Source organism: Cherax quadricarinatus, chromosome 13 (assembly GCF_038502225.1).
Source record: "Cherax quadricarinatus isolate ZL_2023a chromosome 13, ASM3850222v1, whole genome shotgun sequence".
Lineage (NCBI taxonomy): Eukaryota > Metazoa > Arthropoda > Malacostraca > Decapoda > Parastacidae > Cherax > Cherax quadricarinatus.
The window spans coordinates 13715114-13735004 of record NC_091304.1 but is presented as its reverse complement, the minus strand read 5'-3'; the positions used below and the strand labels follow the sequence as shown (position 1 = coordinate 13735004).

Here is a 19891-nt window from a genome sequence, read left to right as displayed (position 1 = left end):
GCTCAGTGTTGTACATGTACGATGTGCTCAGGGTTGTACATGTACGGTGTGCTCAGTGTTGTACATGTACGATGTGCTCAGGGTTGTACATGTACGGTGTGCTCAGTGTTGTACATGTACGGTGTGCTCAGTGTTGTACATGTACGGTGTGCTCAGTGTTGTACATGTACGGTGTGCTCAGTGTTGTACATGTACGGTGTGCTCAGGGTTGTACATGTACGGTGTGCTCAGGGTTGTACATGTACGGTGTGCTCAGTGTTGTACATGTACGGTGTGCTCAGTGTTGTACATGTACGGTGTGCTCAGTGTTGTACATGTACGGTGTGCTCAGTGTTGTACATGTATGGTGTGTTCAGGGTTGTACATGTACGGTGTGTTCAGGGTTGTACATGTACGGTGTGCTCAGGGTTGTACATGTACGATGTGCTCAGGGATATCTTTATTTAAAGGTAGCAGCCAAAGGTCTTAAATGTTATTTTCGTTGTACTTTGCCAGTTATTTTGCCGAATTCGTGACTGCACGACTGAAATGAAATATTTCGTGTCGTAGGTAATAGTTTCGTTGCACAGTGAGAATAAATGATAGCGTTACATAGACGTATTTTGTTATTTTATTCTGGTTAGGAACAAGAAAGTGAGGCCAGGTGTGTGTCCTGCTGCTGGTACACTGGTGTGTGTCCTGCTGCTGGTACACTGGTGTGTGTCCTGCTGCTGGTACACTGGTGTGTGTCCTGCTGCTGGTACACTGGTGTGTGTCCTGCTGCTGGTACACTGGTGTGTGTCCTGCTGCTGGTACACTGGTGTGTGTCCTGCTGCTGGTACACTGGTGTGTGTCCTACTGCTGGTACACTGGTGTTTGTCCTGCTGCTGGTACACTGGTGTGTGTCCTGCTGCTGGTACACTGGTGTGTGTCCTGCTGCTGGTACACTGGTGTGTGTCCTGCTGCTGGTACACTGGTGTGTGTCCTGCTGCTGGTACACTGGTGTGTGTGTCCTGCTGCTGGTACACTGGTGTGTGTCCTGCTGCTGGTACACTGGTGTGTGTCCTGCTGCTGGTACACTGGTGTGTGTCCTACTGCTGGTACACTGGTGTGTGTCCTGCTGCTGGTACACTGGTGTGTGTCCTGCTGCTGGTACACTGGTGTGTGTCCTACTGCTGGTACACTGGTGTGTGTCCTGCTGCTGGTACACTGGTGTGTGTCCTGCTGCTGGTACACTGGTGTGTGTCCTGCTGCTGGTACACTGGTGTGTGTCCTGCTGCTGGTACACTGGTGTGTGTCCTGCTGCTGGTACACTGGTGTGTGTCCTGCTGCTGGTACACTGGTGTGTGTGTCCTGCTGCTGGTACACTGGTATGTGTCCTGCTGCTAGTACACTGGTGTGTGTCCTGCTGCTGGTACACTGGTGTGTGTCCTGCTGCTGGTACACTGGTGTGTGTGTCCTGCTGCTGGTACACTGGTGTGTGTGTCCTGCTGCTGGTACACTGGTGTGTGTGTCCTGCTGCTGGTACACTGGTGTGTGTCCTGCTGCTGGTACACTGGTGTGTGTCCTGCTGCTGGTACACTGGTGTGTGTCCTGCTGCTGGTACACTGGTGTGTGTCCTGCTGCTGGTACACTGGTGTGTGTCCTGCTGCTGGTACACTGGTGTGTGTGTCCTGCTGCTGGTACACTGGTGTGTGTCCTGCTGCTGGTACACTGGTGTGTGTGTCCTGCTGCTGGTACACTGGTGTGTGTCCTGCTGCTGGTACACTGGTGTGTGTCCTGCTGCTGGTACACTGGTGTGTGTCCTGCTGCTGGTACACTGGTGTGTGTCCTGCTGCTGGTACACTGGTGTGTGTCCTGCTGCTGGTACACTGGTGTGTGTCCTGCTGCTGGTACACTGGTGTGTGTGTCCTGCTGCTGGTACACTGGTGTGTGTCCTGCTGCTGGTACACTGGTGTGTGTCCTGCTGCTGGTACACTGGTGTGTGTCCTGCTGCTGGTACACTGGTGTGTGTCCTGCTGCTGGTACACTGGTGTGTGTCCTACTGCTGGTACACTGGTGTGTGTCCTGCTGCTGGTACACTGGTGTGTGTCCTGCTGCTGGTACACTGGTGTGTGTCCTGCTGCTGGTACACTGGTGTGTGTCCTGCTGCTGGTACACTGGTGTGTGTGTCCTGCTGCTGGTACACTGGTGTGTGTCCTGCTGCTGGTACACTGGTGTGTGTCCTCCTGCTGGTACACTGGTGTGTGTCCTGCTGCCTGCTGCTGGTACACTGGTGTGTGTCCTGTGCTGGTACACTGTGTCCTGCTGCTGGTACACTGGTGTGTGTCCTGCTGCTGGTACACTGGTGTGTGTCCTGCTGCTGGTACACTGGTGTGTGTCCTGCTGCTACACTGGTGAGTGTCCTGCTGCTGGTACACTGGTGTGTGTCCTGCTGCTGGTACACTGGTGTGTGTCCTGCTGCTGGTACACTGGTGTGTGTCCTGCTGCTGGTACACTGGTGTGTGTCCTGCTGCTGGTACACTGGTGTGTGTCCTGCTGCTGGTACACTGGTGTGTGTCCTGCTGCTGGTACACTGGTGTGTGTCCTGCTGCTGGTACACTGGTGTGTGTCCTGCTGCCGGTACACTGGTGTGTGTCCTGCTGCTGGTACACTGGTGTGTGTCCTGCTGCTGGTACACTGCTGCTGCTGTACACTGGTGTGTGTCCTGCTGCTGGTACACTGGTGGGTGTCCTGCTGCTGGTACACTGGTGTGTGTCCTGCTGCTGGTACACTGGTGTGTGTCCTGCTGCTGGTACACTGGTGTGTGTCTGCTGCTGGTACACTGGTGTGTGTCCTGCTGCTGGTACACTGGTGTGTGTCCTGCTGCTGGTACACGGGTGTGTGTCCTGCTGCTGGTACACTGGTGTGTGTCCTGCTGCTGGTACACTGAGGTGTGTGTCCTGCTGCTGGTACACTGGTGTGTGTCCTGCTGCTGGTACACTGGTGTGTGTCCTGCTGCCTGCTGCTGGTACACTGGTGTGTGTCCTGCTGCTGGTCCACTGGTGTGTGTGTCCTGCTGCTGGTACACTGGTGTGTGTCCTGCTGCTGGTACACTGGTGTGTGTCCTGCTGCTGGTACACTGGTGTGTGTCCTGCTGCTGGTACACTGATGTGTGTGTCCTGCTGCTGGTACACTGATGTGTGTGTCCTGCTGCTGGTACACTGGTGTGTGTCCTGCTGCTGGTACACTGGTGTGTGTGTCCTGCTGCTGGTACACTGGTGTGTGTCCTGCTGCTGGTACACTGATGTGTGTGTCCTGCTGCTGGTACACTGATGTGTGTGTCCTGCTGCTGGTACACTGGTGTGTGTCCTGCTGCTGGTACACTGGTGTGTGTCCTGCTGCTGGTACACTGATGTGTGTGTCCTGCTGCTGGTACACTGGTGTGTGTCCTGCTGCTGGTACACTGGTGTGTGTCCTGCTGCTGGTACACTGGTGTGTGTCCTGCTGCTGGTACACTGGTGTGTGTCCTGCTGCTGGTACACTGGTGTGTGTCCTGCTGCTGGTACACTGGTGTGTGTCCTGCTGCTGGTACACTGGTGTGTGTCCTGCTGCTGGTACACTGGTGTGTGTCCTGCTGCTGGTACACTGGTGTGTGTCCTGCTGCTGGTACACTGGTGTGTGTCCTGCTGCTGGTACACTGGTGTGTGTCCTGCTGCTGGTACACTGGTGTGTGTCCTGCTGCTGGTACACTGGTGTGTGTCCTGCTGCTGGTACACTGGTGTGTGTCCTGCTGCTGGTACACTGGTGTGTGTCCTGCTGCTGGTACACTGGTGTGTGTCCTGCTGCTGGTACACTGGTGTGTGTCCTGCTGCTGGTACACTGGTGTGTGTCCTGCTGCTGGTACACTGGTGTGTGTCCTGCTGCTGGTACACTGGTGTGTGTCCTGCTGCTGGTACACTGGTGTGTGTCCTGCTGCTAGTACACTGGTGTGTGTCCTGCTGCTGGTACACTGGTGTGTGTCCTGCTGCTGGTACACTGGTGTGTGTCCTGCTGCTGGTACACTGGTGTGTGTCCTGCTGCTGGTACACTGGTGTGTGTCCTGCTGCTGGTACACTGGTGTGTGTCCTGCTGCTGGTACACTGGTGTGTGTCCTGCTGCTGGTACACTGGTGTGTGTCCTGCTGCTGGTACACTGGTGTGTGTCCTGCTGCTGGTACACTGGTGTGTGTCCTGCTGCTGGTACACTGGTGTGTGTCCTGCTGCTGGTACACTGGTGTGTGTCCTGCTGCTGGTACACTGGTGTGTGTCCTGCTGCTGGTACACTGGTGTGTGTCCTGCTGCTGGTACACTGGTGTGTGTCCTGCTGCTGGTACACTGGTGTGTGTCCTGCTGCTGGTACACTGGTGTGTGTTCTGTCCTGCTGCTGGTACACTGGTGTGTGTCCTGCTGCTGGTACACTGGTGTGTGTCCTGCTGCTGGTACACTGGTGTGTGTCCTGCTGCTGGTACACTGGTGTGTGTCCTACTGCTGGTACACTGGTGTGTGTCCTGCTGCTGGTACACTGGTGTGTGTCCTGCTGCTGGTACACTGGTGTGTGTCCTGCTGCTGGTACACTGGTGTGTGTCCTGCTGCTGGTACACTGGTGTGTGTCCTGCTGCTGGTACACTGGTGTGTGTCCTGCTGCTGGTACACTGGTGTGTGTCCTGCTGCTGGTACACTGGTGTGTGTCCTGCTGCTGGTACACTGGTGTGTGTCCTGCTGCTGGTACACTGGTGTGTGTCCTGCTGCTGGTACACTGGTGTGTGTCCTGCTGCTGGTACACTGGTGTGTGTCCTGCTGCTGGTACACTGGTGTGTGTCCTGCTGCTGGTACACTGGTGTGTGTCCTGCTGCTGGTACACTGGTGTGTGTCCTGCTGCACTGGTGTGTGTCCTGCTGCTGGTACACTGGTGTGTGTCTGGTACTGCTGCCGGGACACTGGTGTGTGTCCTGCTGCTGGTACACTGGTGTGTGTCCTGCTGCTGGTACACTGGTGTGTGTCCTGCTGCTGGTACACTGGTGTGTGTCCTGCTGCTGGTACACTGGTGTGTGTCCTGCTGCTGGTACACTGGTGTGTGTCCTGCTGCTGGCTGCTGGTACACTGGTGTGTGTCCTGCTGCTGGTACACTGGTGTGTGTCCTGCTGCTGGTACACTGGTGTGTGTCCTGCTGCTGGTACACTGGTGTGTGTCCTGCTGCTGGTACACTGGTGTGTGTCCTGCTGCTGGTACACTGGTGTGTGTCCTGCTGCTGGTACACTGGTGTGTGTCCTGCTGCTGGTACACTGGTGTGTGTCCTGCTGCTGGTACACTGGTGTGTGTCCTGCTGCTGGTACACTGGTGTGTGTCCTGCTGCTGGTACACTGGTGTGTGTCCTGCTGCTGGTACACTGGTGTGTGTCCTGCTGCTGGTACACTGGTGTGTGTCCTGCTGCTGGTACACTGGTGTGTGTCCTGCTGCTGGTACACTGGTGTGTGTCCTGCTGCTGGTACACTGGTGTGTGTCCTGCTGCTGGTACACTGGTGTGTGTGCTGCTGGTACTGGTGTGTGTTCTGCTGCTGTACACTGGTGTGTCCTGCTGCTGGTACACTGGTGTGTGTCCTGCTGGTACACTGGTGTGTGTCCTGCTGCTGGTACACTGGTGTGTGTCCTGCTGCTGGTACACTGGTGTGAGTCCTGCTGCTGGTACACAGGTGCTGGTACACTGGTGTGTGTCCTGCTGCTGGTACACTGGTGTGTGTCCTGCTGCTGGTACACTGGTGTGTGTCCTGCTGCTGGTACACTAGTGTGTGTCCTGCTGCTGGTACACTGGTGTGTGTCCTGCTGCTGGTACACTGGAGTGTGTCCTGCTGCTGGTATGTGTCCTGCTGCTGGTACACTGGTGTGTGTCCTGCTGCTGGTACACTGGTGTGTGTCCTGCTGCTGGTACACTGGTGTGTGTCCTGCTGCTGGTACACTGGTGTGTGTCCTGCTGCTGGTACACTGGTGTGTGTCCTGCTGCTGGTACACTGGTGTGTGTCCTGCTGCTGGTACACTGGTGTGTGTCCTGCTGCTGGTACACTGGTGTGTGTCCTGCTGCTGGTACACTGGTGTGTGTCCTGCTGCTGGTACACTGGTGTGTGTCCTGCTGCTGGTACACTGGTGTGTGTCCTGCTGCTGGTACACTGGTGTGTGTCCTGCTGCTGGTACACTGGTGTGTGTCCTGCTGCTGGTACACTGGTGTGTGTCCTGCTGCTGGTACACTGGTGTGTGTCCTGCTGCTGGTACACTGGTGTGTGTCCTGCTGCTGGTACACTGGTGTGTGTCCTGCTGCTGGTACACTGGTGTGTGTCCTGCTGCTGGTACACTGGTGTGTGTCCTGCTGCTGGTACACTGGTGTGTGTCCTGCTGCTGGTACACTGGTGTGTGTCCTGCTGCTGGTACACTGGTGTGTGTCCTGCTGCTGGTACACTGGTGTGTGTCCTGCTGCTGGTACACTGGTGTGTGTCCTGCTGCTGGTACACTGGTGTGTCCTGCTGCTGGTACACTGGTGTGTGTCCTGCTGCTGGTACACTCGTGTGTGTCCTGCTGCTGGTACACTGGTGTGTGTCCTGCTGCTGGTACACTGGTGTGTGTCCTGCTGCTGGTACACTGGTGTGTGTCCTGCTGCTGGTACACTGGTACCTGCTGCTGGTACACTGGTGTGTGTCCTGCTGCCGGTACACTGGTGTGTGTCCTGCTGCTGGTACACTGGTGTGTGTCCTGCTGCTGGTACACTGGTGTGTGTCCTGCTGCTGGTACACTGGTGTGTGTCCTGCTGCTGGTACACTGGTGTGTGTCCTGCTGCTGGTACACTGGTGTGTGTCCTGCTGCTGGTACACTGGTGTGTGTCCTGCTGCTGGTACACTGGTGTGTGTCCTGCTGCTGGTACACTGGTGTGTGTCCTGCTGCTGGTACACTGGTGTGTGTCCTGCTGCTGGTACACTGGTGTGTGTCCTGCTGCTGGTACACTGGTGTGTGTCCTGCTGCTGGTACACTGGTGTGTGTCCTGCTGCTGGTACACTGGTGTCCTGCTGCTGGTACACTGTGTCCTGCTGCTGGTACACTGGTGTGTGTCCTGCTGCAGGTACACTGGTGTGTGTCCTGCTGCTGGTACACTGGTGTGTGTCCTGCTGCTGGTACACTGGTGTGTGTCCTGCTGCTGGTACACTGGTGTGTGTCCTGCTGCTGGTACACTGGTGTGTGTCCTGCTGCTGGTACACTGGTGTGTGTCCTGCTGCTGGTACACTGGTGTGTGTCCTGCTGCTGGTACACTGGTGTGTGTCCTGCTGCTGGTACACTGGTGTGTGTCCTACTGCTGGTACACTGGTGTGTGTCCTGCTGCTGGTACACTGGTGTGTGTCCTGCTGCTGGTACACTGGTGTGTGTCCTGCTGCTGGTACACTGGTGTGTGTCCTGCTGCTGGTACACTGGTGTGTGTCCTGCTGCTGGTACACTGGTGTGTGTCCTGCTGCTGGTACACTGGTGTGTGTCCTGCTGCTGGTACACTGGTGTGTGTCCTGCTGCTGGTACACTGGTGTGTGTCCTGCTGCCGGTACACTGGTGTGTTCCTACTGCTGGTACACAGGTGTGTGTCCTGCTGCTGGTACACTGGTGTGTGTCCTGCTGCTGGTACACTGGTGTGTGTCCTGCTGCTGGTACACTGGTGTGTGTCCTGCTGCTGGTACACTGGTGTGTGTCCTGCTGCTGGTACACTGGTGTGTGTCCTGCTGCTGGTACACTGGTGTGTGTCCTGCTGCTGGTACACTGGTGTGTGTCCTGCTGCTGGTACACTGGTGTGTGTCCTGCTGCTGGTACACTGGTGTGTGTCCTGCTGCTGGTACACTGGTGTGTGTCCTGCTGCTGGTACACTGGTGTGTGTCCTGCTGCTGGTACACTGGTGTGTGTCCTGCTGCTGGTACACTGGTGTGTGTCCTGCTGCTGGTACACTGGTGTGTGTTCTGCTGCTGGTACACTGGTATGTGTCCTGCTGGTACACTGGTGTGTGTCCTGCTGCTGGTACACTGGTATGTGTCTGCTGCTGGTACACTGGTGTGTGTCCTGCTGCTGGTACACTGGTGTGTGTCCTGCTGCTGGTACACTGGTGTGTGTCCTGCTGCTGGTACACTGGTGTGTGTTCTGCTGCTGGTACACTGGTATGTGTCCTGCTGCTGGTACACTGGTGTGTGTCCTGCTGCTGGTACACTGGTGTGTGTCCTACTGCTGGTACACTGGTGTGTGTCCTACTGCTGGTACACTGGTGTGTGTCCTGCTGCTGGTACACTGGTGTGTGTCCTGCTGCTGGTACACTGGTGTGTGTCCTGCTGCTGGTACACTGGTGTGTGTCCTACTGCTGGTACACTGGTGTGTGTCCTGCTGCTGGTACACTGGTGTGTGTCCTGCTGCTGGTACACTGGTGTGTGTCCTGCTGCTGGTACACTGGTGTGTGTCCTGCTGCTGGTACACTGGTGTGTGTCCTGCTGCTGGTACACCTGTGTCCTGCTGCTGGTACACTGGTGTGTGTCCTACTGCTGGTACACTGGTGTGTGTCCTGCTGCTGGTACACTGGTGTGTGTCCTGCTGCTGGTACACTGGTGTGTGTCCTGCTGCTGGTACACTGGTGTGTGTCCTGCTGCTGGTACACTGGTGTGTGTCCTACTGCTGGTACACAGGTGTGTGTCCTGCTGCTGGTACACTGGTACACTGCTGTGTGTGTGTCCTGCTGCTGGTGTGTGTCCTGCTGCTGTACACTGTGTGTGTCCTGCTGCTGCACTGGTGTGTGTCCTACTGGTGTACACTGGTGTGTGTCCTGCTGCTGTTACACTGTGTGTGTGTCCTGCTGCTGGTACACTGGTGTGTGTCTGTTGCTGTACACTGGTGTGTGTTCTACTGCTGGTACACTGGTGTGTGTCCTGCTGCTGGTACACTGGTGTGTGTCCTGCTGCTGGTACACTGGTGTGTGTCTGCTGCTGGTACACTGGTGTGTGTCCTGCTGCTGGTACACTGGTGTGTGTCCTACTGCTGGTACACTGGTGTGTGTCCTGCTGCTGGTACACTGGTGTGTGTCCTGCTGCTGGTACACTGGTGTGTGTCCTGCTGCTGGTACACTGGTGTGTGTCCTGCTGCTGGTACACTGGTGTGTGTCCTGCTGCTGGTACACTGGTGTGTGTCCTGCTGCTGGTACACTGGTATGTGTCCTGCTGCTGGTACACTGGTGCTGGTACACTGGTGTGTGTCCTGCTGCTGGTACACTGGTGTGGTACACTGGTGCTGGTACACTGGTGCACACTGCGTGCGCCACTGGTGTGGTAATTGGTAGCATACGGTGCGGTGCACTGCGTGGAACGTGTGTACACTGCGTGGTACACTGGTGTGAATACCGTGCTGGTACACTGGTGCTGCGGTACACTGCGCGGCACACTGGTGGTGGTACACTGTGCCAAAGCACTGGCACAACGGTGCTGCGCCACCGTTGGCACATCGTGCTGGTACACCTGCGCTGGGTACACTGCGCTGGTACATTGGTGCTGGTACACCGGTGTACATCAAGCACTGGTGGGCAACGTGGTACACTGGTGCCGCGCCACTGGTGCTGGCATGACCGGTGTTGGTGCACTGGTGTTGTACACTGCCGCGGTGCCACCGCCGTTGGGTACACCTCGCTGCTGGCACCGCCGCTGGTCCACTGCGCTGGTACACTGCGCACTTTCGGTGTGGTACACTGCGTGCGCGCCTGGTGTGGCAGCACCGCGCGGCGCACCGCGTGGCACATGCTGGTACACTGCGTGGTACACCGTACCAACGTGCTGGTACAGTGATGGCACTGCGTGTTGGCGTGTTTGCATTGCGTGGTACGCTGTGTACATTGCGTGAAGGCACTGCGTGATACATTGCGCTGGTACACCGGTGCGTACACCGGCGTGGGTACACCGGTGGCACACTGCGCGGTACACTGCGTGGTACACTGGTGCATACACCGGTGGTACACTCCAAAAGTACTGCCACACCGGGTACTTCAACAATGGGTGCATTACTGGTGTGGCACCGTGGAACACCGTGTACACTGGGTGGTACACTGCGTGGGCACACTGGCGTGGGTACACTGGTGTACACTGCGGGTACACTGTTGTGGCCACCGGTGCCGTACACTGGTGCTGGTACAACAGGCTGGCAACAAAGGTACACTGGTGTGTGCTACTGCGTACACCGGCATCAGTATACTGCGTACAATTGGTATGGTACACTGCGTGGTACACTGGTACTGGTATAAACGGTGGCACCGGTGTGGTACACTGCGTGGTACACTGGTGCTGGTACACTGCGTGTAAAACGGTGCGGTACACTGCGTGGTACACTGTTGTACACTGGTGCTGTTAATTGGTGTGGCACACTGCGCCGTGCCACCGGCGTGGTACACTGGGCGCTGGGTACACCGTGGTACACTGGTGCGGTACGTACACTGGTGTGGTACACTGGTGCTGGTACACTGGTGTGGTACACTGGTGTGGTACACTGGTGTGGTACACTGGTGCTGGTACACTGGTGCTGTTACACTGGTGTGGTACACTGGTGCTGGTACACTGGTGTGGTACACTGGTGCTGGTACACTGGTGTGGTACACTGGTGTGGTACACTGGTGTGGTACACTGGTGCTGGTACACTGGTGCTGGTACACTGGTGCTGGTACACTGGTGTGGTACTCTGGTGTGGTACACTGGTCCTGGTACACTGGTGTTGTACACTGGCGTGGTACACTGGTGTGGTACACTGGTACTGGTATAATGGTGTGGTACACTGGTGTGGTACACTGGTGTGGTACACTGGTGTGGTACACTGGTGCTGGTAAACTGGTGTAGTACACTGGTGTGGTACACTGGTGTGGTACACTGGCGTGGTACACTGTTGTGGTACACTGGTGCTGGTACACTGATGCTGGTACACTGGTGTGGTACACTGGTGTGGTACACTGGTGTGGTACACTGGTGTGGTACACTGGTACTGGTATACTGGTGTGGTACACTGGTGTGGTACACTGGTGTGGTACACTGGTGCTGGTACACTGGTGCTGTTACACTGGTGTGGTACACTGGTGCTGGTACACTGGTGTGGTACACTGGTGTGGTACACTGGTGTGGTACACTGGTGTGGTACACTGGTGCTGGTACACTGGTGCTGGTACACTGGTGTGGTACACTGGTGTGGTACACTGGTGCTGGTACACTGGTGTGGTACACTGGTGTGGTACACTGGTGTGGTACACTGGTGTGGTACACTGGTGCTGGTACACTGGTGTGGTACACTGGTGTGGTACACTGGTGTGGTACACTGGTGTGGTACACTGGTGTGGTACACTGGTGTGGTACACTGTTGTGGTACACTGGTGCTGGTACACTGGTGCTGGTACACTGGTGTGGTACACTGGTGTGGTACACTGGTGTGGTACACTGGTGTGGTACACTGGTGTGGTACACTGGTGTGGTACACTGGTACTGGTTTACTGGTGTGGTACACTGGTGTGGTACACTGGTACTGGTATAATGGTGTGGTACACTTGTGTGGTACACTGGTGTGGTACACTGGTGCTGGTACACTGGTGTGGTACACTGGTGTGGTACACTGGTGCTGGTACACTGGTGTGGTACACTGGTACTGGTATAATGGTGTGGTACACTGGTGTGGTACACTGGTGTGGTACACTGGTGCTGGTACACTGGTGTGGTACACTGGTGTGGTACACTGGTGTGGTACACTGGTGCTGGTACACTGGTGCTGTTACACTGGTGTGGTACACTGGTGCTGGTACACTGGTGTGGTACACTGGTGCTGTTACACTGGTGTGGTACACTGGTGCTGGTACACTGGTGCTGTTACACTGGTGTGGTACACTGGTACTGGTACACTGGTGCTGGTACACTGGTGTGGTACACTGGTGCTATAACACTGGTGTGGTACACTGGTGCTGGTACACTGGTGCTGTTACACTGGTGTGGTACACTGGTACTGGTACACTGGTGCTGGTCCACTGGTGTGGTACACTGCTGTGGTACACTCGCCTTCTCTCCACTCACTTGTAATTAACTTCGATTCTTCCATCACGATTTTTTATCCATCTCTCTCTCTTTTTTTTGTACCGCGTAACCACTAAGGGGAGACAATTAAAAAAATATTTAATAGAGAGTATGTATTGGGTGATCAGCAAGCCAAAAGCTGAAGGCAGCACCTTCCTTCTTAACCCCAGCTTCTTCTTGTTTTCACCTACAGGAGGTTCGAGGTTGCGGTGCTCTACTGCGACACCTACATGAACTACATCCCTCTCTCCTTCATCCTGGGCTTCTACGTCTCCTTCGTAGCATCCAGGTGGTGGCAGCAGTACATGGCTATCCCATGGCCGGACAAGTAAGACATTCACTTGCATGTACTCACCTAATTGTGGTTGCAGGGGTCGAGACTCAGCTCCTGGCCCCGCCTGTGTGTGTGTGTGTGTGTGTTTTTAGGGTGTTATTTGGGTACTTCAGTCCACACGGTGGGACTGTTGCCACTTCCCTTAGCATTTCAGCCACTGTATACCACTGGTACTGCTATTTACACCACTGGTACTGCTATTTACACCACTGGTATTGCTATGTACATCACTGGTACTCTTTTGTACACCACTTATACTGTTAGGTAAAATGAGATTTGCCAAGCCCTTACAAACAATACAGTGACACAGAGGGTATATATAAGGTATTAGAGAGAGATATCATAATATAATCGTTATAAATAGTAATAGCAGTAGTATTAGTGGTAGTAATAATAGCAGTAGCAACAGTAGTAGTAGTAGTAGTAGTAGTAGTAGTAGTAGTAGTAGTAGTAGTAGTAGTAGTAGTAGTAGTAGTAGGCATTGTACACAGGCATTGTTCAAATTATCGTTCCTACATGCATTAATGTGTTCACTGAGACGTGTTTCGAGGTTTCTTGCTGTTCCACCTACGTATATTCCATCAAACCTCCACAGGGTATAGTGTAAATCCCCGCATTGACTGGTTCAAGGTTCTTCAAGCTTTTCCTAGTCAAGTTTTTTTTTATGGAAGTGCTGGTTGTGATGACGACTCTAGTATCAGCTTGTGCGAGTACTTTAGAGACGTTCAGTGTAACTTGGCAGTAAGGAAGGGTTATAACTTTGTTAGGAGTGGTGTTACTGAGTGGTGAGTTGATGATCTGAAGAGTTCTTGCAGTCCTTGATGAAAAAGGAAGGAAAATGTAGCTCGGTGAAGGTTTAGTGTCTGTATGTACATTCTTCGTCAAGAAACTCTGGACTACAAATTGGGGATGCTCTTAAAAAAAATCCGATAATCATGATGCCTCTTTTGGTCTTAGTATGTTGACTGGAATAGAAGTGTCTGAGATTGCTTTTGTTTGTAGGCTTCCTGTAAACCTTAGAGTGTTATCTACTTTGTAAATGAGGACGTCTAGAAAACGTAACTTGTCATTGGATTCTTCAAGTGTAAATTGGATAGCCGGTTCAACTACGTTGAGCCTTGCCTGAAGATTCCGCACATCAAAACGTTCGAGAGTTATTATGAGGACGTCGTCCACATAACGTAACCAAGTGACGCTGGTGGGATGATACTGGTGAAATGTTCACCTTCCAGGTGTTCCATACACAAGTTGGCTAAGACAGCGCTGATGGGAGACCCCATTCCCATACCATAGGTTTGTTTGTAGAGACTGTTGTTGAAAGGAGCTCGATCAGGTCATCGAAATCTCCTGGAGGTAGAGAAAGATTAAGATCCAGAGTGACTACGTCGGAGATCGTCAATGGCTTGTGTAGTGAAGAGGGAAGTTACGTCTACACAAGCCATTGACGTTCTACGACGTAGTCACTCATGACCTCTACCTCCCTCTACCTCCCAGAGATTTCGTTGACCTGAACGGACTCTACATTAACGTCAACTGCTTTTCTTTCAACAACAGTCTCTACAAACAAACCTATGGTATGGGAATGGGGTCCCCCATCAGCGCTGTCTTAGCCAACTTGTGTATGGAACACCTGGAACCTTGGCAGAAACAACAATAGTTCACCCAATAATAGCAACAATAACAACAGTAGTTCACCCAACAATAACAACAACAGCAGTTCATCAAACAATAACAACAACAACAACAATAGTAGTTCCTTAGCAACAACAATAACAACAGTAACAGCAGTTCCACAAAAACAACAGCAAAACTAGTTCCCCAGCAACAACAACAACAACAACAACAGTAGTTTCCCAGCAACAACAACAACAACAACAACAGTAGTTTCCCAGCAACAACAACAACAATAGTAGTCCCCCAGCAACAACAACAACAACAACAAGGACAGTAGTTCACGCTGACATTACTAGGTCATTATCGCATGGAACACTGGAACACTGGAACAATGGAACAATGGAACACTGGAACACTGGAACACTGGAACACTGGAACACTGGAACACTGGAACACTGGAACACTGGAGCACTGGAACAGAAGAAACAAATGCATTATAATCAAGTCACAAACAGATCTGTTTGTGACTGTTGTTTTTATTATTATTATTATTATTATTATTATTATGATTATGATTATTTTTATTATTAATATTGTTGTTGTTGTTGTTGTTTTATCATTAATGTTATTATTATTATTATTATTACTATTATTATTATTATTATTATTATTATTATTATTATTATTATTATTATTATTATTATTGTTATTATTATTACTATTTTATGTCATTTCATTCGGTCTCATGTTACAAACTATTCATTAATAATATAGATGTTTCAATAGACATTTATCTATCTGATAGCGTCCAGACTTTCTACTTTAGGTTAATTTATTGCTTTTATTGTTTTGTTGCACCTCGATGTGACCTTTGTTACTTGACGACCTTGTGAACGCTGCTTCCTGACTCAACCTTATTACTGTGATCTTTATGTCAGGTAAACCCTTCCGCTTTTCTTTTGTCTTCTCATCTGTCCTCCACACGTTCTTGTGTTTTTTTCCTGCCAGTGTAGCATTCCTGTCACTCTCCCTGAACCGTGAGCTTTATTATACCTCTATCATGTGGGAGTTCGAACACGTGGATTGGGTTAAGTAATACTCACGTAGGCTGGTAGTACGTATAATTACAGATAATGTGGGGAGCGCCCTTACAGCCGTAACCTTGTCTCCTTGCTCACTCTCGTAACACTGACTGCCGCCCACAGTACCCATATGTGAGGGGGTCTTTGAATACTGCTGGTCAGCACAATATGAATTCAGACAGTGACTCAGGCAGAGACGGTTGGTAGTGAGTCAACTACTGGTACACTGGTTACTGGTAACTGGTTACTACTACTGAGACCTCTGCTTAAAGCTATGTATGGATTCTGCCTCCACTACATCGCTTCCCAAACTATTCCACTTCCTGACTACTCTGTAGCTGAAGAAATACTTCCTAATATCCCTGTGATTCATCTGTGTCTTCAACTTCCAACTGTGACCCCTTGTTGTTGTGTCCAATCTCTGGAACATCCTGTCTTTGTCCACCTTGTCAATTCCTCTCAGTATTTTGTATGTCGTTATTATGTCCCCCCTATCTCTCCTGTCCTCGTAGGACATACCTCTTAGCTGTGGGACTAGTCTTGTTGCAAACTTTTGCACTTTCTCTAGTTTCTTCACGTGCTTGGCTAGGTGTGGGTTCCAAACTGGTGCCGCATACTCCAATATGGGCCTAACGTACACGGTGTACAGGGTCCTGAACGATTCCTTATTAAGATGTCGGAATGCTGATCTGAGGTTTGCTAGGCGCCCATATGCTGCAGCCGTTATTTGGCTGATGTGCGCTTCAGGAGATGTGCCTGGTGTTATACTCACCCCAAGATCTTTTTCCTTGAGTGAGGTTTGTACTCCGTCTGCGGTCTTCTTTGCCCTTACCCAATCTTCATGACTTTGCACTTGGTGGGATTGAACTCCAGGAGCCATTTGCTGGACCAGGTCTGCAGCCTGTCCAGATCCCTTTGTAGTTCTGCCTGGTCTTCGATCGAACGAATTCTTCTCATCAACTTCACGTCATCTGCAAACAGGGACACTTCGGAGTCTATTCCTTCCGTCATGTCGTTCACAAATACCAGAAATAGCACTGTGTGTGTGTGTGTGTGTGTGTGTGTGTGTGTGTGTGTGTGTGTGTGTGTGTGTGTGTGTGTGTGTGTGTGTGTGTGTGTGTAATTATCTATGTAAAATTACGTATTTGTAAACACTGGAGTAGTCTTCAATGTTTATTTCGTTACAGTTTTTAATTGTTTGTTATTGTGTTATTTACTCTTGGCTATATATAACACTTAAGCATATGTCAGACTGCTACTGTTTTTTATCCAGTATTTCCAAAAAACTGGTTTAAACACGTAAACTTGTTTCGTTATGGTGTGGGTGGGCGCACGGTTTTTTTTGTGTGTGTGTGTTTACTCACTTATACGTGGTTGCAGGGGTCGAGTAGTGGCTCCTTACATGTATGTATTTCATACGAGGTGTTAATGGTGGAGGTGTGTACTCATCTATTTGTGCTCACCTGTTCGTGGTTGAAGGGGTCGATTCACAGCTTCTGGCCCCGCCTTTTCGCTGGTCGCTACTAGGTTCACTCCCTCCTCCATGAGCTGTAATAGTATTTCTTCTTCAAGCTCTGTGTGGATCATGCCTTCACTACATCACTCTCCCGATTGTTCCATTTCCTGACAACTCTATGACTGAAGAAATACTTCAGAACATCCCTGTGACTCATCTGAGTTGGTAACGTCAGGTTGTGTCCCCTTGTTACTGTGTCTCATCTCTCAAACATTCTGGCCCTGTCCACCTTGTCAGTTCCTCTCAATATTTTAAATGTCGTTATCATGTCTACCCCTGTCTCTCCTGTCTTCCAGCAGTATGCAGCACCATACTGGTGCTGCATGCTCCAGTATGGTCTGACGTACACGGTGTACAGTGTCTTGAACGACTTCTTACTCAGGTATCAAAATGTTATTCTTAGGTTTGCCTGGCGCCCATACGCTGCAGCAGTTATTTGGTTGATGTGCTCCTCAGATGTGTTCTGTATGATGTTCACCTTAAGATCATTTTCCTTGAGCGAGGTTTGCAGCCTTTGGCACCCTAGGCTGTACTCCGTTTGCGGTCTTATTTGACTTTCCCCAATCTTCATGCCTTTGCACTTGGTGGGGTTAAACAGCGGGAGTCAGTTGTTGTACCATCCACGCAGCCTGGTCAGATCCCTTTGTAAACCTACCTGATCCTCATCCGCTTGAATTCTTCGGATTAGCTTCACATCGTCTGCTAACAGAGACAAATCTGAATCTATTCCTTCTGTCATGTCATTCACATATACCAGAAACAACACCGGCTCTAGGACTGACCCCTGTGGAACCCCGCTCGTTATATGCGCCCACTCAGACACCTCGTCAGGTGCTATTACTCGTCGTTTCCTTCCTGCCAGGCATTATCTGACCCATTGCAGTGCCTTTCCTGTTGTTCCTTCCTGTTCGTCTAACTTTTGCACTAATCTCTTGTGTGGAACTTTGTCTGAAGCCTTCATACAGTTCAAGAAAATGAAGTCAATCCACCCCTTTCTCTCTTGTCTTACTTCTGTCACCTTATCGTAAAATTCCAGGAGGTTAGTGACACAGGATTTCCATTCTCTGAAACCGTGCTAGTTACCGTGTATAAGTTCATTCCTTTCTAAGTGTTCCACCACTCTTCTGATAAGCTTCTCCATGACTTTGCATACTATACATGTCAGTGACACTGGTCTGTAGTTTAATGTTGCCTGTCTGTCTCCTTTCTTAAATATTTGGACTACATTTGCTGTCTTCCACACCTCAGGTAGTTGCCCCTTTTCGATAAATGTGTTGAAGATTGTTGTTAGTGGTACACACAGAGCCTTTGTTCCCTCTCTCAGGAACCATGGAGAGATGTCCGGTCCCACCGTCGTTGAGGTATCTAGTTCGCTTACCAGCCTCTTCATTTACTCCTCGGTTGTGTGTAGTGTGTCCAGCACTTGTTGGTGTACCCTACCATTCCAGTTTGCTGGAGTCCTTTCTGTCTCCACTGAAAATACTTCCTTAAACCTTATTTTGAGCTCTTCTTGGTCGTTTCTTGTGATCTCACTTCCTTCCTCAGCCTGATTACCTGCTCCTTGATTGTTGTTTTCCTCCTGATGTGGCTGTACAACAGCAGTGGGTCAGATTTGGTTTTCGATACTGTCATTCTCGTATTGCCGCTGGGCCTCTCTCCTTATCTATGCATATTCCACGCATTTGTGTGTGTGTGTGTGTGTGTGTGTGTGTGTGTATTACTTACGAGCTGTTAGTAGTAGAGGTGTGTGGGTGGTGTTGAATGTCTGTAGTTACGTAGTTGGAGGCACCGTGGGTAGTCTAGTTCCTGGTCCCACCTACTTACACCTGACCACTTTCACTAATTCTGTCTCGTAGGCTCTTTCACATCTGTCTATAACAAGACTAAGATCAACGTTTTCTTCCACCGCTTTCCGAAAATTTCATTTCCTAATAATCAGTAAACAAACAAAAAGAAAACCCTGACTTCCCTTTGGCATATCTGAGCTCTCAGCTTCCATCAGCATCCCCTTACCTTGATCTCTGCATATCAAAATCTCTGTCACTGTTTACTCTATAAACTTCTTTGAGCATCTCTTACGTTATAATAATGTTTGGCCCTTTTTTTTTTTTATCTCTAATGTCATCAGGTTGATGCTTGAGTCTTGTCACAGGTCAACATTGTCAGCTGCTGGAACATTTTCCTTGCAAACTTTTTCACTTTTTTTCTAGTCTCTTTAAATGCTTGATTAGATATGAAGACTTCTGCAGTGTTTGTAAACACTGGAGCAGTTTTCAGTGTTTATTTCATCACAGTTTCAGGATTCGCTCTGTAGACTCTGTCCTGTACTGTCACAGCAGCTCTGTCTCTTATCATACAGTATCCCTACGATCCCGGTTGGGAAGCGGAACTTCTACCTCTCTCCAAGTGACAACTTTTCCACGATTTCACATCGTGTGAAGATCAAACATAAAAACGTTGTCGTCAACGATGCCTCGAAACTTGAACTTGCGTCTACCCTGAAAAACTGTCTGCAGGTCAAGTTTTCGGGCATTGCATCACTAAAAGACGCTTTCCTCGTCACCTTCACTGATGATGAGGAGGCTGAGAAAGTCCTTACACCAACTGCGATGAAGACCCTCGACGACAGTGGCTTTGCCATCTCAACCTCTCCATACACGAGAACTAAAGGATCTGTGTTCACGAAACGCCTTGACATGCTTTTTGAAGATGATGATAACTATTTGAATCCAGAACCACCAATGAGAGACCACCACCGCCTCATTCCACCACCACTGCAATGGACCAATCAGCTGCCTCGCCTCCACCATCGTCTTCTCTCAGCACCACGGCAGTGGACCAATGAGTGACCTCACCTCCAACGCTCCATCTACCAAACAAGAAGGGAAACTACACCACCAGTTTATCAACATGTTGATAAAGAAGAGACAGAAAATGTCATTCCTTACCTCCACTGGAAAAGCATCACTTTCTATACAACTGCACATCACGAAAGTGACATAAATTTGACCAACCTGTACAAGAAAGCAACAGCAAGAAGAGTAAAGTTTACAAACAGCCCAGACACCTACTGCTGTATCTCAACACTGCCAGATACCATAAAACAAGCGTTAGAAGACCCAGCACTTCAGACCAAGCTGACAAGAACACTCATCGTCCATAGGTCAAGATTTAACGACATAAAAAATGTATTTACACACGACAAAACGGATGAGTGACAGTCCCGATTCCCAATAACCTACTGCATCTCAACTGACTAATCA

General features: G+C 50.9%; 1 protein-coding gene across 6 annotated transcripts in view; it reads left to right on the top strand.

The window, feature by feature from the left end:
* Window positions 1-19891, top strand: part of LOC128688487 (bestrophin-2-like) — a 237144-nt gene that overhangs the window by 100776 nt on the left and 116477 nt on the right. For all 6 annotated transcript variants that reach the window (XM_070084535.1, XM_070084532.1, XM_070084534.1 and 3 more), the window contains exon 2: window positions 12276-12410. In XM_070084535.1, coding sequence (XP_069940636.1) covers window positions 12276-12410 — 135 coding nt within the window. The remainder of the gene's footprint in view (window positions 1-12275; window positions 12411-19891) is intronic.